Consider the following 23,044-nt stretch of genomic DNA (forward strand, 5'->3'; position numbering starts at 1 on the left):
TTGGAATTCTTGCCAAGTGGAATGAAATTTCTGCCAAGTTTTATTGGTACTGCTGCTGCAGTAAAAATCCAGAATTCTGACCTTCCTTTGGTGTGATGAAATGGCAGGTATAGCTGATAGTAAAGCTGAATTGGGTTTAAGGTGAGGCAACACATAGGGTGAAACTGCTGCAAGAAGCAGCTATGGGCCAAGTGCAGTGGTGCACATAGGTTCTTCAACGATTGATGCCGTGAGTCACTGGTCAGAGGATTGTGTGCTGGTTTTGTCTGGTTGTGTTTAACGTAGCACATCATAATGAACCCTAACTTGCCTATGCTTGTGTCCAATTTTCAGGGTTGCTGGCTTCTTCTGGAAGACCTGGAAAGAGCGTCCCCTGATGTGTCCAGCCTGCTTCTAACAGTGCTGCAGTCAGGCACTGTGTCGGGGCTTCCTCCCAGAGCACCTGGCTTCCAGCTGGTGGCTACCTATCGGGAGGTGGGCCACCCAGCTGCCCTGGCCACCGAAGCTTTGTGGGCACATGTCTACCTGCCACACCCCTTTCGACAGGAGCTGCAGCAGGTGAGTCATCTTGTTGCTTTGTATCATCTTCTCTCAGTTTGTAGATTTGAGCTTCATTTTAGTGCGTTAGCTTAATTAGTAGTAAGTGTTTATTGATAAAAATATTAAAAAGGAAGTTAAAAGATTTTAGCTGACCCCGGCATCTGCCATCACTGTGTCGGCGGCACCTGAGCTGGAGCAGCGGAAATAAAGGATAGAAGGCAGTATGAAGAAGAGAAATGGAAGAGGTGAGGGGACTGCAAGAAAGGGCATAGGGAGTGGTCATATATAGTACATTATTTACAAATGGTATGAACAAAGTTCTCCAGGTTGTGCGCGTGTACCTTAGCTTAAGTCCGCATTTGGTGATTTCGCCGATCTTTGCCTGAAGCCTGCTTTACCTTGAAGCATCCTAAGTGCTCCACTTAGGTCACGTGACTGTGACATCATCACAATCTGCTCACATTCTGGGGCAGTTAAATTAACGATTGGTCGTGAGAGGTTGTTCGGAAAAAGCAACCTGGGTCGCATAAGCCATACCGATGGCAGCACTAGCACTAAGTAAGGCCCCTACTGGCTGATTTCGCCGATTTTTGTCTGAAGCCTGCTTGACCTTGAAAACTGAGTCTCGAACTGAAACTGAAACTAAAGTGGAAACTGAAGAGCTAGAACACCTAATTGGCATTTGGCTCAACTGCGCTAAATTGTCCGTCATTTTTTTAAAGTTCGCTTTCGTGCTAGCTGGTTGGTGCGTTTTCTTGAGCTATAATAAATTTGAAAATATTCTTGTGTTGTTATTTAAGGGGGATGCGGCAGTTAAAACTGTTTTCTTTATTTATGCATGAAATTAACCAAATTTGTCACAGATAACTTTTTATGCTAATTTCAGAATCGCATTTTAAGCTAGCTGGTATAGTTGCTGAGTACATTACTGTTAGCACCCTCATAGAGTCGTCCCCGAAGCGTTAAATAATTAAGAAAAAAGTGTGCAAGTTTCTTATGCCAGTGTGGTCACAAAGCACCGTTCTATGCAATAAAGCTGCTAGTTTTGTTTTAAATGCCCAGTACACAAGGAAATCACGGTTAAACTTTAGCATGCATACAGTAGCCGGCCGTTTTTTCGGACTCCAATAATTCGGACTTACACGATGTTTTGGACTTTGGTGAGGTACTGTCACACATCTCATAGGAGCATGTATATTTTTGCTACCGATATTTCGGACTCTATGGAGTCCAAACGTTTAATTTTTAGGACTGAAATAGATGCCAGCTATATTAATACTGTGAAGATCGCTTTTCAGCCGAAGGTTAATTTTTTTCACCCTAATATAGACGCGAGTGTGCATCGTTATCACAACCAACTGGCTCTCTGGTGTCGTGAAAGGCGCCATCTTAGATTTAAATAGAGTGAGTCGGATGACTGGCTTGGATAGGCTTTGCTATTTGTTTGTCATCGTTGCCACTCGAGAAAACGGTGCACTTTTCACTGCTATCGAGCTGGACTACAAGGAGCGTGCGTCTGCTGTGACATGACGACGCCACCCGTGGTGCAGAGCAGACGTGGGGTAGGGTTGCACGGCACATGCATTCGATCGTGGCATGACCTGTGGCTGCGTTACACTGTCTGGTATCGTGACATGAGGTGGTGCAAATACGATGAAGGCATCACTGGCTCAGATAGTGTCTAATACTATTGTTTGCAAGCGGAATGTGGTGTGCGGCGAAGTTTGCGATTTTAAAGGCCGGTTTTTCAGAGACAAGTTTTATTTTTGAAGTTCACAGATTTTTTGGACAGTTCTATTATATAAACCATTTTGCGGGTCCCGTTGTATCCGAAAAATTGGTCAGTGACTGTATTTCATGAAAACGATTCTTTGAAAAATAACTTTCAAAATATGTTACATGTGTACTTAGAAAAATCTAAAGATTATTGCACTCCTCAACATCTCAGGATTAATGTGCAAGAAACAAAAAAATTTTACATCATTTGTTGTGAAATATGATGATGATAGTGAATTTTTATGGCGCAAGGGCATCTGCAACCAAAGAGTGCCATGGCACTTAAGTATTTTTCGTTTTGCTCAAGGTGGGACCAAAGACCCTGTTGTGAAATACAGTAGTACCCTACGATAGTAAACTCGGATATGGTAAAAATCCAGATATACAGTAGAACCCCGCTATAGTAAACGCTGTTGTAGTAAAAACTTGGATATAGTTAAGTGAAGCTGCGGTCCCAATTCGCCTTCCATAGCTTTTTTCCACATTTTTTTTTCTGTTATAGTAAAGATTTTTTTTTTTCGAACAAACGGCTATAGTAAAGAGCGTCTGGCCGTGGTGATGTACTTCCCGCGAATGATGATATCGCGGCACGCGCGATGTCTAGGATCGTGAGGCCTGTGGATACCAAATACAATAAAACGGCGCTTTTTGAGGTGGCTTCACCACCAAGCTCGAAAGCCGCGCGGAGAAGCGAACTTTTTGAAGATCTGTAGGCCGTGAGGCGAAGCGTGCGGCGCGCACGGAAAAAGTGAAGCTGGCTATGAACGTAGAAATAGAAAGAAGGCGTTTCGAGTCGTTAAGAAAGGAAAGCCAGTAAAAGTGCAGTGAGGACTAGAAAAGGGAAGAAAAAGGCGTGCGTTCGTAGCATGCAGCACGAAGCACAGGGAAGCAGCAGCAAGAAGCGGAGGCCCTGGGTCACTGTGTAGGTGGTTTTGCCGCGCTTCACAGTGTTGCGCGCATTTCTTGACTACGAGTGTGACATGGAACCGCGACCCTCCTTGTACAGGTGTCTTTATGCCATAGGTAGCATAAGAGGGTTCTCGCACAGCTTCCACCCTCGCCGGTAGATGATGTTCCACGTTACATTCACGGTAATACAGGATTTTACTGCGTTCACTGCTATGGACGAGGGTGGCGCTGGTGAACACTTTCAAGGTTCACTAACACGCAAAACATAAATACCTACGAGAGCAGCAGATTAGAGAGCTGCCGCCGTAGCTCAGCTGGTAGAGCTCTGGACGTGAAATTCGGAAGTCGTGGGTTCGGATCCCACCGGTGACATGGTTGTTTTTTCTTTTCCTTTATAATTATTTCTTTTAAGCAACAGGTTAATCGGAGTGTCATTCTCCCATCGTTCAGCACCATCAATTAAAAAATAATAATAATAAACATTCCCCTGTGCACCTTGGTTGCGATGACTGTTGGTTTCCTTCATATATATATATATATATATATATATATATATATATATATATATATATATATATATATATATATATATATATATATATATATATATATTATAATAGCATGAATGCCTGAAAATAACTCTGCTGTCATCGTCCTGTGAGTGTTTCACTGTAATGGGGAAACCTCGTGTTCGAATGCTTTCTCTGTACTGCTGGCAACAAAATAATCACGCAAGGTCATTTAGCGACTCTTCTATCTCGTTATCTACAGGCATTCACATAATGGTGCTGCCATAAAAAATATTTTTACAGCAAAACTCTGACTGCAAAGTCTTGGGCAATGGCAAAGCACTTGGGCAATGCAGCAAGCCTCGCGATACTGCGCCGATCCTTCTTAGACTATACTTGGATACAACTGAAGTCTGCAGTGAAGCTACACCCACATTCGGGACTGCCGTATAGAATTCCTCTGTGACAAAAAATTAAGGGTGTACGAATATTGAAATATTGAAATTTTCGAGTACGAATTGAATACGAATATGTACAAAAGATAGCTTCGAATATTGAATTGACCATCAAATGCATGTTCAGTAAGAAAAAAATATTTCAGAAAAAGATAAACGGGCAAATGTTGTTATTACCCCCCCCCCCCTTTTTTTTCAGAATAATATATGGTCTTTTAAACCGAAATAAAAACTAGACTGACTCAGCACCGTCTAAAAAACATGATGTGCACAGAAATGTATGCTACTTGATTAGAAAGGGAGAGATAAAGTGGAAGAGGTAAGGCTGGGATTTTAACATGAGTGGCAGCTAAAAGGAAAATGATGGCTAGTAGAACCTCTTCAATTCGAATTTCAAGGGACTGGCAGAAAAACTGGGTTATCTGAGGGTCAATATTTAAAATGCCTCTTGCCCCCGATAATAAAAAAAAAAAAAGATCCTGCGGAAAATGCAAAAATGCAGTGAAGCCTTACAGGAGGCTCCATGGTACGAACAGCGAAAAGCCCGTGATGAGCGTGCAGTTTTGGAGTCCTGCAAGAACAACACGGACGTAAGCAAGTTAAATGCACCAGCCAGCTTATGAAACCGGCGCTGAGCTGGGTTCTAACAAAGGGCAAATGCTGAGGCTGACAGCTGCTCTCGCTGTGCGTTAGCGGCGAACCTCGGAAACCGAAACTACGTGGCCAGGCTATTTTTTGGCCTGGCGACAGAGGCTCTCCTGTCGTCATCATGCCTGCCGTTAAGTGCATTTAAAAGGTGTGCGGGTTACAGTGCACCATTCAGTAGGTGTGATTTTTACATGATCGCTTGCCCTGCTATGACACCTCATGTGGGCTTTCCCGTATCACATAGTTGATCAAAATGAGGCGGCGCTTGCGCTAGAAGAGTTAATGAAGTTGACAGACAAATGCCATGGGTGTGAATGTTAAGTAGGTAACTCATTATGGAAGGATTAAAGAAAAAACAGTGCACTTCCTTGCTGTGATTGTTCACAGCAGGTGGTCGGCCATCTTGTTCACATCAGGAGTTGTGCGGGAAAGCTCACTTGTGAAATTTTGCACGAGGTCAAGCCTATCAGCGGCCGAATGAGATTGGTCCATGCGATAAACGCTGGAGAAGAAAGGGAACAGGATCAATTTGTATTGCTTTCCTGGCACTTTAAACTCAATCGTGGGATAATTTGTCCAGATATTTTAGTTTTGAATGATCGAATTTATGAAAGTCGGTGCAGTATACGTCACTGATGAATATTGGAAAATTCTCGCATATGAGTTTCTCGAATGTCAATTTCTCGAATACGGATGTGAACCGAATATCAGACAAATTCGATTTTTTATTCAAAATTTTGATTAATCGCACACCTCTGATTAAAAAGCTGATTTTATTCACTGTTGTGATTGGCTGGCAGAGTAATACAGGATGCTGCAGACGATGGTGCGCTGTTACCAGCTGCTGTTTTTGAAGTTGTATCCTACTATAGTGGTCCTCCACAGTGTGGCGTCAATTTTATGAAAATCGCCAATAGAGACAAAGGAAAGAAGGTTTTAGAGGAGCAGTTTCTCGTATATGCTTTTCTTTTCCTTCCCCGTGTCAAGGCATACTACCCATGTTCCCATGCAGATGATTGTCCATTACTGGCCCCAACTGGAGCCAATGGCAGGGCGTCTACTTGACTTGCATTGCTGCCTTCGTGAACCTGGCTCACCGGTGCGCCGTGCTGTCTCGCAAAGGTGGGCATGAAGCAGCTGTTGAAATCACAAGAATTCGAGTTAATTGCTGATCTCAGTGGTCTGTTTTTGTTTACAGAAAGCAGGTGTGAGGTGTGAAAAGTGCAATGATACAGATGGTGACCACTCTTAATCCACATTTATTAGCGGTGTAAGAATATTGAAATTTTCAAATAGGAATCAAATACCAATATGACGAAAAAATGGCTTCAGATATCGAAACGAATATTGAATATCTGTTCAGCATGGAAAAAAATTATGCGGGAACCTAAGCAATTCTTATGATGTGTAAATGTGAAAGCATTGCAGTAGAACCTTGATTGTACGATTTTCAGGAGACCGCGTGAAACCATTGCATAATCCAGGTGTCACATAATCGCAAATCTCGCATATCTGAAGCATTTGCATAATAAACGTGTCCCGTACTCTGGCTTTCAAAAATTATTTACCGTGCTTAAAAGAGTGCCCGTATTCGTTCCTCGAGAATTAGTTTTGAGACCGCGTAAGACCAGGCTTCCCGGCATCGAAGAGGCGGCTTTAAACGAGGTGCGCGTGCACTCCTGTCACTGCGCATTAAAGGTGCACTAAAGAGGAATCTGAAATCGTCTTTTTACTGCCGGAACTCAATCTACACTCTTCCTGCATTCTTACAAACTTTGAATTATTGTCCTGTGCAGCCAGTTTTCCTATTAAATCGAATTAAACATCCTGGCTCCCGCTTTTTTTTTTAACTCACCTCCGAAAATTATGTGGCGGCTTTGCTTTAGCTTTTATTTTGTTTTTAGGTTTCCAGGAATAAATATTTTCAGTCATAGACTACATAGCCACAAATTAGGCCCACGGAATAAAAATACGCACAGACTCTTTGCTTTCGCCGATCACTACGTATCACTCCGCCTATGGCAGAGCGGCAAGCCGCCACATGGCTGGCTGAATGGCACTCTTCCTCTTTTTGGAGGCAGGAGCTGAGGCATTTAATTCGATTGAATAGGGAAATTGGCCGCACAGGACGATAATTCAAAATATCAAAGAATGCTCAGAGCATGCAGAACGAGTTCCCGTGGTAAAAAAACAAGCACAGAATCCTCTTTAGTGCACCTCCAAAAGGGGGACTCTGTGGGGCCAAAAAAAACGACCACAAAGTCGATTTTCTAAAAATGTCATTTGTGGAATTCACAGCTGTTATGCCCCAACTCTACCAATTTTTTCCTTCAGGAAATCAGTATTTTGACTTAATATTAAATTCAGATTATCATGTGGGCTGAATTGGTGCAGGAGCAGACAGTTTAACGTTATGAAAATTTTTGGACACCTGGCTGTCTTAGTATGCCAATATCCCAGCATGTCATATTGATAGAGATGTCATATTGTTTGTTAAGGGAAGATGAAGGCACAGTGTGTGTGCATAATTGTTCAGTCATAAACACGGGTATCACAATTTTACTCTCCGAAAGCTGGAGGTCAACAGATGTTGGGAGTGGGGACTTGGCTATTGTGTAATCTCTAACTGCATGCTCCTCCTTGCTCCTTCCACCTCCACGCTGACAGGTATGCCTGGAAAACAATGTTTGATTAATGAAGCCACAATTATTCAGTCTTTTTATTCAGGAACATTTATTTCGTGTGCCGATTATAAATATGTCATTTAATTTCACGTAAAAGAAGTCCTTGTGCACTTATGCAATATGTTATGCAAGTCTTTTTGGAGAGAGCATTTAAGCAATTTCCCTGCAGGGAACTTGCTGAAATGCATGCCATTGGCTTGTATTGACATTATGGAGTGCAATAAGGGTAAAATTATCGTCCTGCCTTTCATAGAAGTTGAGTTATGGAGCTTTGAAGTCGCCACTTCAGAAATGGGAAGAAGAGTTTGTATCCCTGCTTCTGGAGTAGCAGCTTAAAAACTCCAAAACTCAAGTTCTATAACAGGCAGGATGATAATTTTACCCTTATGGCACTTCTTGATGTCAAGACAAACCAAATAGTTTAGATTTCAGCGACTTCCCTACAGCAAACTTTGTTAAAATCTCTCTTCAAAAAATTACATAACATATTGCATAAGTGCACAAGGATTTTTTTACATGAAATTAAATTACATATTTACAACAGCATGCAAAAGCACATGCTCCCTAAGATTTCAGAATTGTGACTTCATTACATTTTTTTTTTTTTAAGAGCAGGGTCCCCCTTAGCCTTGTTGCTCCCCTCTAACACCAGCTGTGGCTGCGAGCTTCCTTTCTCTTCGTGTTGCATTGTGTTTCATGATTCGCATACTGCAGTGCGAGGACGATGGTTTTCCTCTCTTGCCTGGGCGGTGGCGGCGCCACTTAATGGCTTGTTGCTCCAGGAGGGGTGATGACGTCATTCGCGAGCACCTTTCTGCCACGGCTTTCTGGCGACGGCAGGGTTTCCGCTGAACAAGCCAAGTAATGTTGCAACATTAATATTATTAAGAGTGCTTTTGTAGGTGAATTGGTTGTTACTAACTCTGAATTTTAAATCTCATCAGTGTGTATGCCGTGTGCATCTGTGTGGCACTGTGCAAATTATCCAACCGATTTTTTCGGCTACAATCATTTGTACTTGTGCAATATTTCGGGTGTATATTGAGGAGCTGTTACTCACCTCATAAGAGCATGTACATGTTCATGGTGGATATTTCAGACTCTGTGGGGTTCAAAAGTTGTATTTTTCTGGACTGAAATGGATACCAGTAATAATGTTGATAGCTTTTTCGGCCTAAAGTTTGTTTTTTTGACCCAGCATAAACGCGAGCGGGCATCGCCGTTGCAACCAACTGGCGTTTTGCTTCCTTCACTGTCGTGAAAGGCACCATCTTCGATTTATATGAAGTCAAGGGACGGACTGGCATTAATAGGCTTCGCTATTCACACCTCATTGGTGCCACTTCAGTTAATGGCACACTCTGCATTGCCATCGAGGTACCTTACAAAGAATGTGCAGTCATGTTGAAAAGAAGAGAGCAGCAGTGTCCGCCATAGATTTGATGGCGCCATTCATGGTGCAAGGCAGATAGGGGGATTGGGGTAATTAGGGATGGGTGCACTCGAAGGCGCTCACATTTTCCTGATTCTTCTCGTGGGTTCCCATCTTGATCTTTGAAACCGTTGCTACCCTAAGAAACTCTGCATTGTATTGTGGCGTTTCGCGGCATGTCCCGGAAATGTTGCAGTGGCAAAGTTCGCAGTTTTTTAGACTGGCTCTTCGCAGAGGTGCCTTCTTTTTTAAGCTTATGGATTTTTATGAATATTTGATTATTTGGATCATTTTTCCGATCCTGCCAAGTCCAGAAATCAGTCGGTGACTGTAACCATAAAACAGTGGGTACTTTGCACAATGTCTTGTTCCCTTGTGGCATTGGGTATTAATGAAATTTCTCTGGTATTTAGGGACTTGCTAAAGCTGTGTCGGCGGTTGGTGCTGCATGGCTTCTCCCTGGAAGGGGCGGATGCTGCCAAAGCTGTGTTCCAGGACACAATGGACTGCTTCTGCCAGAATGTCCGTGATTCAGCCAAGAGGCAGGCTCTGGCTCAGAAGTGTGGAGCACTGCTAGGGCTTACCAAGTCACAGGTGTGCTACTCTCTCTCTCTGCCTTCCGTGCAAGCATGGGATCATCTTGAGAGGCTAACAAATTTTCACAATGATGAGTAGCACTAGTTTTTGACAATCTATTGCGAACATTGATTGGCTTGCTTCTTGAAAAAAATGGTAGCACTTACATCACAGAAATGCTGTTTTTTTTCTTTTTTGCTGAATTTAAAGGTATTTGGTTTGTATCTGAGTTAGAAACATGAAGATGTGTACCTCAGATTGATAAAATGGATAAAAAGTTGTGTGCATTTCAACTTTGAAGTCTTGTGAGAACTTGAATAGTTTAAAGATACCTGAATGGCTCCATTTGTGATCGAAATATTTCTCTTGTGAAGGCAGTTATTGTTTTTGTGACACTATTTTTATGTCATGGTATCATATCTTGAGAAATATTTTGTAGATGTATTTATCAGTGGCTAACAACGCCAAATGACACCCTTGCAGGCACTTTTTCTTTGCACCATGAACAAACCGGAGATCAAGGAGGCAGCGTCATCTGTAAAAGTGGGCCGCGTTGTGTTGCCCCGCCGGAAAGTTAAAGCAACGGGGTCGTCTTCAGCCACTGTAAATGCCAGCGCCTTTGCCGGGACGCGGCATGCCTTGGTGTTGATTGAGCAGTTGGCAGCTGCAGTGGCCAATGAGGAACCGGTGCTGCTTGTTGGTGAGACAGGTGTTGGAAAGACAGCAACTGTACAGCATCTTGCTCTTCTGACAGGTCAGTGCACCTTGTACATTTTATTCAGACACTGATGTTGATAATGCGAAACTCTCTGGTGGTGTGTGTGTGTATGTGTTGCAGGTAACCCCTTAGTGGTTCTCAATATGAGTCAGCAGAGTGACAGCAGTGACCTGCTGGGTGGCTTCAAGCCTGTCGACATCAAACTGCTTCTAGCTCCTCTTCGGGAAGAGTTTGAGGTGCTCTTTTGCGCTACGTTTTCACAGGCCCAGAATGCAAAGTTCCTCTGCCATATCACTGTGAGTTGTCATTCTGCTTCTACATTGAACTTTGTTTTCTTGCACTCCTGCTTCATTAGCCGTTTTGACTACTATTGAAGTTGAAAAGAGGTCAGCAACTTTAAGGGCAGGTAGTATTTATACCGCACTATTCACAAAGTCCATTCCCACCCCTTTATTTGCATAATCAAGCCATTGGTGGCTGAATAGTCTAAGTGAGTTACATATAGTAAATATATATAGTGAATACATAGGTGAGTTACTGTAAACCCTTTTTAACTCGAACTTGCATATCTAAAAATAGCGGTCAAATTGAAATATTTTCGTGTCATGCAGCAGACAGCACATATTTATGACTGCTTGTCTCAAAAAATTTTTGCGGAGAAATTCACTACTTTGAAATCTGGCCGGTGAAATCTCAAAGGAAAAGGGCATTCAGCCATGAGTTAGTGCTGCCCTTGTGCCACACCGCTAGCCAATGAGCAATACCATGCCAGTGCATGCAATGCGTGCTGCTCGCCGATGGCGCTGTGCGCTTTGTACTTTGCATGATTTCGTTGCTGACTGCCAGCGCCAACACATCCTGCCTTGAAGCTTGGAGAAGAGGGTCCATTTTCCAGGGCAACTTTGGCCGTTGGGGCGGAGAGAGGGCGCATGTAGTGGCCACCTCTGATGTGTGTCTGACCCCCCTCCTTTTGGTAGCGGCATCATCTTTTGCGGCGCTCCGCGGCATTGCACAAAGAATGCGTTCATGTGCCTACGGCTTGTGTGTTCTTTCTAGCCGTATTTGTTGCACTGTGTGGCACTACATGACACTTCTTACATTATAATTCAATGTTTGGTTTTGGTTGTGGTGGTTTGCATTGTAAGGTATGCTAGACCAGTGGTTCTCAAACTGGGTTCCGTGAGCAGCCACACTGGCCTTTCTCCCTTTCCGATGCACTTCTGGTGGGCATGTGCAAAGCAAGACACAGTACCTCGTTTGTTAGAACTCATTTCAGAGCGTCTCTTAGCTCGTTCTTCAGTGTCATGCTGTCGATGTGCTGCCGTTTGCAGCACACACCTTGGCAGCAGCCAGAAAGTGCCAGTGACGGTGGCTCACCCGGCTAACTTGGCAGCGTGTCAAGACACTGCAGTGCCCAGCTGTGCCATTGCACGTATGTTTAGAACATTGGCAAGATGATGTGGAAAGGGCATGGCGCTTAAGGCTGCGCATGTTACGTGCACTTGTGTGCATGGCGACTGAAATTTTGAGCTGTACTGACGAGCTAGCAGAGCACACACAAGACAAAAAGAAAAAAAAAAATTTCATGTCTTATCGGGCTTTTTTCCAAGCGATTCGATGGCGTTGGCAGCGCTGTGGCCATGTTTTTCCGCCGGTGAGCCCATTTGCGCCGGAAAGCCAGTATTTGTCGAAATAAAAAAATAATAAAAACATCGGCGTGAGGAATGGCAGATAAGCATTGAAAGCTCAATGAGGCACTTGATTCTTTGCGCAGCCCAACCAGTCAAGTGTGCAAATGCAGGGTAACATTTGTCTTGTGACTATACTTGCGGACAGCTTTTTGTGACTACGCGGTGGAGGCTATGAGGGTGGGATGCAAGGCTTTCACAAGCGCGCTCTTATCACTCTCTCACTAAGGAGAGAGATAGGTGTTTAAGCTGGTGGTGCCCGCCCATAGCTTCAGCAGCATAGCCACAGAAAGCTGTCCGCAAGTATAGTTTTCGGCAAGTATAGTTTTATAAGCAGGTGGACCGCCTCAGAGCAGCAGGATTCCCGAGACACTTATTAGTTTCGGTCGCTGAGAGCTTGCATCAGCAGGAAAAGGCCAAGAAGACTGTAACTGATGGCGAAGGGGGCAGCAAGTTAGTGGTGGTGCCATATATCCACAGGCTGTCACACTCCCTCAAGAAGGTAGCACAAAAAGTGGGAGTGAAGGTGTATATGTCTACACCAGAAAAATTGTCCTGCATTTGCAAGGCCACCTATCCCGACAGCAGGCTTCAGAATAGTTGCACGATTCGGCATAGAAACCCTTTCGTGCAGTGCACTGAGGAAATAGTCTACAGTATCCCGCTTTCATGCGGCAAGGCGTACATTGGGCAGTCAGGGAGATGCCTTAACGAGCGGTTAAGTGAGAACCATAGGGAAGTTAGGGATGGCGGTTCCAGCAATTTGGCACGGCACTGTCGTGCTCATAAATGCAAGCCTGGTTTTAAAGAATGCGAGGTGATTGGCAGAAATGCGGATAGATTAACAAGGGAAATTATCGAGGCTGCCGCAATCGAAAGAGCTGGACCTGAAAGCTGCGTCAGCAGTCCGTCATCGTCGCTGTCAAAGATATGGCATTTTTGTACTCTGAGCAGTATGCCAACTGGTGAAATGTGTTGCATGTGCTTTTTAAGCTTTTGTTCACAAATTATCTTGTCTAATCTGACAGGTATCGTTCTTTTCTTCATGTATAAATTCTGTGTGCATCAAAAAAATCCTTGGTGGAAGTTTAGCTCTTGCGTTTGTCCCCTGTTTTGTTGCTGCGCTATGGATCATAATGCATACCACATGTCCAGCGTGGTCAGCAAAGCATTCAGACTTCTCGAATCACTGCCATTAGTTGATCCACGACCATGTGCAGTAGCTTCGCTTTCGATGCTGCCACACCCTCGCACCCACTGCGCTACTGCTTACATTTGGGATGGTTTGGCCAGCCGGTGCACACGCAGGCAATGAATCACCTTATATGCCATTGGCGCGCATTTGGCCAGCAGTTACTTACAGTTTCAATGCTGCCTTGTTATCGCTTTTATGGGGATTGATTCATTATGGGGTGGTATTGCGGAGGCTGGTAGACACTTGTTGGTCTCTGCACTTGCTGGAAGCTCGAGTTTTTCAACTTCTTCAGGGACGTGTTTACGGCTCCTCCTCGTTTTCTGTAACTGAGTTTTGTGGCTATAGTTGTTTGTTGAATCTGAGACGAATTGCCATTATCCTAATGCATATTTTGACGGGCCGGAAACGTGGAGGCTAACGAAAAGGGTTGAGCTTATGTTAAGGACAACACAGCAAGCCATGGAAAGAAAAATGATAGGTGTAACGTTAAGGGACCGGAAGCGGGCTGTGTGGGTGAGGGAAGAAACGCGGGTTAATGACATCCTACTCGAAATCAAGAGGAAGAAATGGGCTTGGGCAGGGCATGTGATGTGAAGGCAAGATAACCGCTGGTCCTTAAGGGTAACGGAGTGGATTCCTAGAGAAGGCAAGTGTAGCAGGGAGCGGCAGAAAGTTAGGTGGGCAGACGAAATGAAGAAGTTTGCGGGCATACGGTAGTTGCAGCTGGCAACGGACAGGATTAATTGGAGAGACATGGGAGAGGCCTTTGCCCTGGAGTGGGCGTAGTCAAGCTCATGATGACAACGGTAGCACTCGTTCGTAATAAGTGAGTGTCTGTTATATCTGCGGCTATTTCATATGGGCTGGACTGTAGTTTGGGCTAAAAAAAATGTCGCTACCAAGTACCCGCTTTCTTTCGGACAGCAAATGAAACTGGCAGCCTTTGGTTACAGCATTTTACAATGACATGCCATTCAAGTATAGAGAAGCTAATGATGTAAAGTGCAGCTCTTTCATGCACCACTCTGTTAGATACTGCTAGAAACTGCTTTGCTAGAAAAAGGTACTGCTCAACGAGTTCACTTTACAGCATCGTCAGTATGGGGGCTACAAGTCATTTTGCTAGTAAAACCTTTCGCATATTGCTTGTCAGTGTCACTGTTAGTTGTCACTTTTTGGAAAGCAAAATCAGCAGTGAACTTTATGAGTTGTATATCTCAGGGCTTGTTGCTTACTTTTTTTGATGGAAGGTTTGTGTATGATTTCCTTTCAGACTTGTTTTGCTGGGCGTCAGTGGCACGCCTTGTTCAGTCTGATGTCTCACAGTCAAAAGTCAGCAGTTTCCAAGCTTACAAGTAAGAATATTTATTGAATTGCATTGTTTACTAAACTGTCTTGCTGAGCTGATGGGCTAGTGAGTACTGCATGATCAGAATCACAGTGAAAAAGAAAAGCATAGACACAGCACTGACTGCCAGTACTTGACCACCGGCATGGACTACCAGAGTAGATAACAGTCCTTGTGTCTGGGCTTTTCTTTCCCATGCCTTTCTTTTGTGCTGAGTTTTTGACTTTATGATGGTGCTCATTTATGGTGCATTTAAAACGTTGTTAATTTGAAGCCCATCGGACCGCTTAAAGTACAGTAAAAGCTTGTTAATTCAAACTTCACGGGACCGGGAAAAAAGATAGAATTTTCCGACGTTCGAATTATCTAATAACTTGAAAAAAACTGACAAGAACCACTTGCGTTACGATATATGTACCGTATTTACTCGTGTAACGAACCCAATCGCATAATGAACCCACCCATTCCCAATTTTTGCCTAAGAATTAAAAAAAAAGCGTCGGTACTTAACGCTTCCCTTCGTTTTGCACTGTCATGCGGTCCACAACGCATCTCTTGGCAGTTCACCAAGATGCTGCCCAGCATCACGGTGTGTTTACTTTTTGACGTTAGCTCTAGCAAGGGAGGGAAGCGAACTTGGCAGAGTGCCAGCACTTCTCTGGTTGTTCAAGCCTCGTTTTCAGTACATTCGCCTTATTGTGCCATGGGCGATAGGTGCGGACCCCGTCTACTGCCACTCGATCATCTGAACGCGCCATACCAGCAAGCGCCTTTTGCAGGGAACGATGATAAAACCAGCGTCATGATTGCGGCTGACCGCGTGTTTCAGTGGGCGACTGATGGGTGGAAGGATGGACGACACTTGCCAAGAAAAAAAGAAAAGTTTTTCGCACGTAATTTGTAGCGCCCGTCCGATGTCATAGCCTTTCATGGGCATTGGCTGGGACTGCGCCGACAGTACTTATCCGTATTTCCGAATTAACAGGGCTCGAATTAACGAGTATTTAGTTGCGATCTATTCTTTTTCTATTCTTTTTTTGCCGACTTTTGCGCCACGTCTGCGCCAAAACGCCGCTGAATAACTCTGCCGAGAGCAAAACCGAAATTTACTGTCGCGGAACCCCACATCTGCCGGCAACACTGTTTAAAACTTGTGCTGATGGAAGAAAATGGCGCGAAGAAAGTGTCCATCTTCATCCATGCTGGTCATCGCTGCCGGAGGTCATCGCAGCTCATGAGGTCTCCGCCCTGACGGATGAGTTTAGTCTTTGTGTCTACGAAGATATTAGCCAGACAATCCGAACAACTTGATGACTTCTGGCTAAAATTTTTTTAACAAAAGCAAGAGGATGGGGCTCGAAAATATCCCTTGTTGGCAGCACTCGTGAAAGCACTTCTGTGCTTCTCGCACAGCAATGCTCATTTGGAGAGGGGCTTTAGTGAAAATCAGCGAGTGCTGAGAGGGCGATCGTCTTTTACAATACAAATTGTAAATGGGCTTAGGTCTGTAATGACATTCCCAGCGTTTCGGCCGAAATCCAGCTGCCGTTCCTATGACACAACGATTAATCAGAGCGCTGAAAGTATCGCGGAAGTGAAGGCTGCAGTGGTTGCAGGCAGATGCAGCAGAAGAGACACGTGCAAAACAAGCAAAAGAAGGCTGATGTACCAGACAAGGACACCCAGAAAAGAGGTCAGAATGAAGAGAAGGTACTGGGAAAGATCAGGCTGGCCAGGAATACGATCACCAATGCTGAGCTGCTTTTCGCAAAAGGTGTCAAGTCTAAAAATTTTGCAGATGTTGCAAGCCCTTCTGAAGAATGGACAGGAAAGGCTCGCAGCAGCGCTGTCCGACCTGGAGTCATCAAGGAAAGAAAAGAAATAGTACCTTAAATTTGCAGTTTTAAGAATGGTATAATTTTTTATAGCTTTGTTGCATATCTCGTTATGTCGTCCATCTGAATAAAAACGGTTTTATTTTTAGCAAAATCTCTTGTTTGCATATTTTTGCAGCTTTTTAAGGAAAGAACAGACTTTAGACTGAATTTGGACGTGAAGCTTGTTTTTGCATAAAATAAAACAAGCCTTCTTTATTTAAGTGCTTCGAGACATGAAATTTTGCTAAGGAACAGTTTTTTTCCTCCTACAGAAGCTCAAATATCTGCTACAAAATGCCATTTTTCCTGCTACAGAACTTGAAATTGCTGCTACAAACTGCAGTTTCGTCTGCTACAAAAGCTGCTACAAGAAGCCTAGTTGTCAGTTCCACCACTGCATAACTGCAAGCTTGGTGTTTATGGACTATGAAAGTGCATTTTAGTCTTGAAAAGCAGATGCTCTAGATCTCGTTTTATTTATACTAAAATGATCCATACTAGCATTACAAGTTTAAATTGAAAGCAGGGTGGGTTCATTTCATAATCATTTGATTAATACTGTGGACTTTCTGTGAGGTGACCAAAATGGGACCAAATGAATCAGTTCAGCTCAACAGAAATGTTAAAAGTATCAGATGTGTAAGGACACACAGGTGTTATTATTAAACCAGGAGCAAGTAAGCATAATTGAGGAGGAATTCATAAGGAAACATTAATTCACCCTTCTGAATGAAAAACCTGTGCTGCACTTTTCATTTCTTGTCAACTTTTCAGTTGCTGTAGATTTTAGCATTTCTGTGGTTACTGTCATGTAGAAGCACACATGCCTTGTGTGTTGGCTTTATGTTCGCTTCGGTCTTTTGCCGGTCGCCCCTGTGCTTGTCAGGTTGAAAGAATGTCTGCATATACAAAGCCAGTCATGTTTTTTTTTGCTCTTTTGTTGCATTGCCTTTCTTTACACAATGCATCACATTGACACAAACCAAAAATACTCTTGATGTCCTATAGAGTGCTAGTCGATGTGACATTGCAAGAGTTCATGTTGACCAATGCGCTCGAGTTGAATCATCTGTGTTAGCAATATTTTTTTTTCTCATTCTTTCTGATGCCTATGGAAAATTAAACAAGTGTTCCTGAACAATCTAGCATACCAGGTGTATATTTAAAGTCCAAAATGTTTAAAAACAGGGTTCTTGAGGTAAAGAGCTTTTTGCAGCATAGTAATACCAGTGTTAGCGGACATCAAAAAACAGGCAAATTATGTTAACTAGTAAAGTGATTGACTAAATTCTAATAGTTAACTTTTAACATTTACTGATAGGCACATGATTGCAATCGGAGATTTGTAGCTAGCCATTAGTAATAGAGATATCAGTTTTTAGAATTTTGAAAACTGGATTGCCCTCGCCTCTGTGGCTCGACTAATTTAGGCCATTTCTAGTGCCATTCAAAAACTGCTTGCTTGCAGGAGGGCGCAGAACGACATCAGTCAAATTGCGTCACTCCGTGATGCATGTACAACGTGACATTCTCTACCCTGCTCATGCTACACTGGAGCGATGAATTGGTGTGGAGCTGTGTAAACTGCAAGGACACAACTTTTGTGCTTAATAAACCAGTGCTTCCTTCATAATGATTTTAAAAACACATTGCAGGGTATCATTGTTTAACACTTCGCTTATAATTATATTGGTTCATGAACTGATTTCTTGCCGCTTTGCATGTATGGCAGGCTCTGGCAGCAATGAGGATCAGCTGGAGCGCTGGCGAGCTTTCGGCGAGCAGCTACACAAAGCTGAGATTCAAGTGCGGCAGGCTGAAAATAAGCTGACATTTGCCTTCGTTGAGGTAAGGTGCATTCTAAACCTTCAAGTCATGCTCTGAGGCTAAAATCTACTCTGTGTAGTCATTAAACCATGGCCAAATTTTTCACAAAATATGGTAGTCGCTGAATGCAGTAGAATCTCGATGATACGAAGATGGTTAATATGAATTTCGAGATGCAAATTTGTAAAATTCCCCGGCAGGATTGTATTGTGTATAGGGGTGTGCGAATATTTGAAACTTTGAATACGAATGGAATATGTATTGTATTTGGTCCATGTTTGTATTCAAGAAATTGATATCAGAGAATTTTCAGATATTCACCAGCGATCGTATACCGCGCTGCCTTTTATAAATTTGACTATGGCAAAACCACAATATCTGGGCAAATTATCTAGTGATAGAGTTTAAGGTGTCAGGAAAACAATACAAATGCATCCTCTTCGCTTTATTCCCAGGTGTTTCTCAGGTGTTTACCGTGTGGACTGATTGCATTCGGCTAAAGTTGACCTCGTGCAAAATTTCACTAGTGCAGCTTTCCCACATATGACACCTGATTAGAACAAGATGGGCAACCACCTTTTTCTTACATCACACAGAGAGAGAGCACTGTTTCTTCTTTGATCCTACCATAATGTGTTGCATACTTTATGCCCACAATCATGGAATTCGTCCTGTCACCTTCATAACTCTCCTAGCGTGAGCTCCACCATCTTGTTTTGGTCAATTGTGATGTACGGGAAAGCCCACTTGCAGAACTTTGCATGATTCTCTCGAAGGGGCGAGTCGAGATGTCACAGCAAGGCAAGCGATCATGTAAAAATCTCACCTACTGCATTGTAACCCGTGCACCTCTTGAATGTGCTTAACGGCAGGCGTGAACGACTGTTGGAGAGCCTCTGTCGCCAGTCCAAAAAAAGTACCCTGGTCATGTAGTTTCAGTTCCTGAGCTTCGCCTCGAGCCCGTGGTGACAGCAGCTGTCGGCTTGCACATTTGCCTGTCGTCCGAACCCAGCTCCTCGTCGCTTTCGGACGCTGACTGGTGCATTGCTGACCATTGCTTTTTCTTTTTTGTATGCAGTCTCACCCTTCAGATGCCAATGTGCGGTTCCGCTCGCTTATGTCTGTGTTCTTCCAGCAGACGCTAATCATACCTCAGTATATTCAAATCAAAGCACCTAAAGAGCTGTGCTCAAATTTTTATTTAGGGAGTATTGTAATCATTGGTGAGATTTTAAAAAGCAGTCACTCCATTCCTATGCCAATGTGCATTCCCCTCGCTTACGTCCGTGTTGTGCTTCCAGCATGCCAAAACTGCGCACTCATCATGGGTTTTTCGATGTTTTTGTGATGCAGTCTCCTCACAAAGCTTCACTGCATTTTTGGCATTTTTTTTTGGGGGGGGGGGGGGGGGGTGTAGAGTATTTTAAACCGACCTTCGGATAATCCGGGCATTTTTCTGGTCCCTTAAAATCGGAATTAATAATATTTTGCTAGCCATCATGTTTTTTTAGTTCCCAGTCATTTGTCATTTCATAGGTTTTGTTTTGCATGACCACATTACAGGTTGCATACTGTTAAGCTGTCTAATCCAGTATTATACATTTCTGTGCTCATGTTTTTTATGTCATGTTGAGTCGGTTGTAGTTTTTATTTCTATTGCGCACACCAGACACTATTTTGAAAAAGAGGGAAACAACATTTGCCTGTATCTTTTTTTAAAATATTTTTTTCTTACTGAATAGATACTATTTGATATTCAAAGCCATTTTTTTCTTCATATTCGAATTAGAAAATTTCATTATTTGCACACCCCTAAATTAATTGTGTACAATGTGCAGAATTTTAGACGTTCCAAACACTCCCCTGCGCCACTGCGGACGATATGAATGCACAAGCAGCGATCGCACCCTCAAGCACTAAGTGCTGCTCGCAGATCACCGACTACGCGATTGCCAGTTGCAGTGTACTCGCAGGGAGCAGCGTGCAGCGGTGAGAGGCCAGCACATTGCCGACATTGTGGTCCAGTCGCACTGTACGCACCGCAAGTAGTGAGCTGTGGCCGCGTGGCCGTAAATGACTGCTGTCAGCCGTAAACAAATCTATGTGAATGCATTTCCCATTCTTCTGTTCATGGATTTTGTTCGTTAAGATTATACACAATTTTTTGTGACCTCATGACAGGGGTGGGACTCCTGCCCCAATTGCGCCATTTTGATACAAACGCAACTTCTTGCGCCAAACTGCGGCAACCCCAGAGAAGAGACGAAAATTGCGCCACTTTGAGCGAGAACGGCCAGAACTACTTCAGCATCTGTGCTCTGGCAGCGGTCGCGAACAGCGCAATCATTAGTTTTTCAAAAAGACAATGCAGCTGTTCATATCCCCTGTGGTGGACGCCTCCCGCACAGTTTCTAATAATTTTCGTGCTCTTTTAGGCGGTTCCATCAAGTGGTGGTGCGCGCGGGGCCACTCTTAGTCCCGGTTGTCGCCGTCGCTTACGCCAAGGAACTGAATGGGGTTGAGTGGACCAAGTAGCGCGGCCAAGTGCGCAGCATTTCATAGCTTACCCACAAAACATTGAAAGGGGGTCTGAAGACGCTGCGAGCAAACTTGGTGTTAATGGGGCGCTGAGCTATGTTGATTCTGAGGACATGGTGGATTTAGAATAAAGATAGATTGGAACAGTTTTACGTTTACCAGCCCGTGGCAGATTGCGGCTCTCTGGGCCTGCGGGAACAAACGTGGGATAATGACATCCTAGTCGAAATCAAAAGGAAGAAATGGGCTTCGGCAGGGCATTTAATGCGAAGGCATGAAAACCGCCGGTACTTAAGGGTAACGGAGTGGATTCCAAGAGGATGCAAGTGTAGCAGGGGGCGGCAAAATGTTAGGTGGGCGGATGAGATTAAGAAGCTTGCAGGCAAGGGGTGGATGCAGCTGGCAAAGGACAGGGTTAGTTGGAGAGAGACATGGGAGAGGCCTTTGCCCTGCAGTGGGTGTAGTCATGATGATGATAATATGAGGATGATGATGATGATGAGTGTGGTGACTCTAATTATGTTACCGCGTCGGTCGGACCGCACGCTGCTGACAGTCTTCGCTGTGGAGTTCAAGTACTGCAGTAGCTTCATTTGTTCTGTTTGAAAAGGGCGTGCTTCATGCAGGTGCCATTGTGCTTGCTTTCTGTTCACGTGTTCTTTGAGTTCGCTACCCATGCCTAGATGGTGAAAATGAGCAAATGTGAGTATTTTGTTTATTTCAAGGATAGTATAACTTTTGGTGTTGGCTCGATTGAAAGCTTGCGAGGGTGAGCCAACAAGGATGGTTCTTTATCACGCGCTCCTGGGAGGCCTGGTGGGGGAAAGCGCACAGTCCTTTATCATGGGCATTGCTACAGGCGGGTCGCGTAGTCTTGCCAAGGGATGGTATCTTCGTGCACACTGTAATTGCCTTGAAGTGAGAGGTAGCACGAAGGGGAATGCGATGTTTGCAAATTATTTCGGCCAATAAAACTACTACCGTATATACTCCTGTAAGGGCCGTATTTTTTCCCCCCGGTTCTAACCATAGCCCTGATACTAAACCATAATATTTCATTCTTTCTGGTGCGAACGACGAGAAGCCCCCGGCATTGGGGGTGTTACATAAGGAGTGGGCTCCATGTATAAATCAGATTCAATAAACAAAGAAAACACGTAAGGTGTACAGATTATTCGCTGTTAAATATAGTCGCTAAACAATTCACAAATGTTGATGGACAGGTGATTGCGGCGATGCAGCGTGGAAGGCTGTTCCAGTCCGTGGCTGAACAAGGAAAGAATGACGGTGCAAATGTAGTAGTGCGCGTACGAGGCCGGGCAACTTGAAGGGGATGACCAATGCGGGTGGAAATGCGTGCTGGTGGATTGATGTAGGGTGGATGACGAAGTGAGCTTAAGATTGCTCTGTTAGCTTCAGATTGCTCAAAAATGAAATTTACTTTGCTTGAAGAAGCTCCATAGTGCAATTTTGGCTGCACTAAACTGTTTCAATATGCAAATTTTCTGAGCCATATTGATCCAAAACACGATTTTACTTGCTCCAAAAATTGCTCCAAAATGACTTGGTGCAGTCCCACCCCTGTCATGAGATTCGTGTCATCAGAATCTACTGTATATTATCTGTGGAAAACTTTTCATTGTCGTACATTTATTTCGCTGTCTTCAGAGGATAAGGTACAGGCACCCTTCATACCATATTGGTTCTTACCTGCATAGACTATTGCAGTGCTGGAGTGTTGCTATCTGAGGCAACATGCAAAGGCCTGCAAAGGCCTTGTTCGGGCGGCTAAAGATTTTTCGGGCGGCATTGTGTTAGATCTGTGTGTTTATTGGCAATCTTAAAAATTACAGTAGTGTTCATACTATGTAGCATTTGAAGTGGTAAATTGCTGTATGTTGCTTAGCATGGTGCTTGGCTTTTTTGGACAGTGGGAATGTGTGCCTTTTGTGCAGGGTGCCATGGTGCGAGCTTTGAAGGAGGGTTTCTGGGTCCTCTTGGACGAGATCAACCTGGCTGAAGGGGAGGCCTTGGAGAGCTTGGCTCCCATTTTAGATGGCAGCTCACCAATCCTGTTTGAAAGAGGGTACAGTATGCTACAGCTTTCATGGGGCTGTGACGCCTCTCACTTGTTATTGGCTCATTAAACCTAGGCTGTGGAGTGTTTTTATTAGTGTTGGAAATTCAGTGTGTAAATGTACACTTCTTTCTAGATATTGTTCCTTCTAGAGGCTAAGTTAAGTTGGTGATTTAAGTTTTCATGTGTCAGTTGTGACCTTCGAGAGTATTAATATAAGCATTGCCGTGAGCCTTAGGCCACTTTT

General features: G+C 43.9%; 1 protein-coding gene and 1 non-coding gene across 2 annotated transcripts in view; both read left to right on the forward strand.

Moving 5' to 3' along the window:
* The window catches only part of LOC144098391 (midasin), a 215,597-nt gene that overhangs the window by 14,373 nt on the left and 178,180 nt on the right, over positions 1 to 23,044 (forward strand). The window contains exons 6-13 of the mRNA XM_077630990.1: positions 334 to 558; positions 5,850 to 5,959; positions 9,367 to 9,547; positions 10,013 to 10,283; positions 10,368 to 10,543; positions 14,404 to 14,485; positions 18,088 to 18,203; positions 22,676 to 22,806. Coding sequence (XP_077487116.1) covers positions 334 to 558; positions 5,850 to 5,959; positions 9,367 to 9,547; positions 10,013 to 10,283; positions 10,368 to 10,543; positions 14,404 to 14,485; positions 18,088 to 18,203; positions 22,676 to 22,806 — 1,292 coding nt within the window. The remainder of the gene's footprint in view (positions 1 to 333; positions 559 to 5,849; positions 5,960 to 9,366; positions 9,548 to 10,012; positions 10,284 to 10,367; positions 10,544 to 14,403; positions 14,486 to 18,087; positions 18,204 to 22,675; positions 22,807 to 23,044) is intronic.
* TRNAS-UGA (transfer RNA serine (anticodon UGA)) lies at positions 3,525 to 3,597 on the forward strand. Its single transcript has one exon. It is a non-coding gene; the product is annotated as a tRNA-Ser (tRNA).

This window comes from Amblyomma americanum, chromosome 7, assembly GCF_052857255.1.
Source record: "Amblyomma americanum isolate KBUSLIRL-KWMA chromosome 7, ASM5285725v1, whole genome shotgun sequence".
NCBI lineage: Eukaryota > Metazoa > Arthropoda > Arachnida > Ixodida > Ixodidae > Amblyomma > Amblyomma americanum.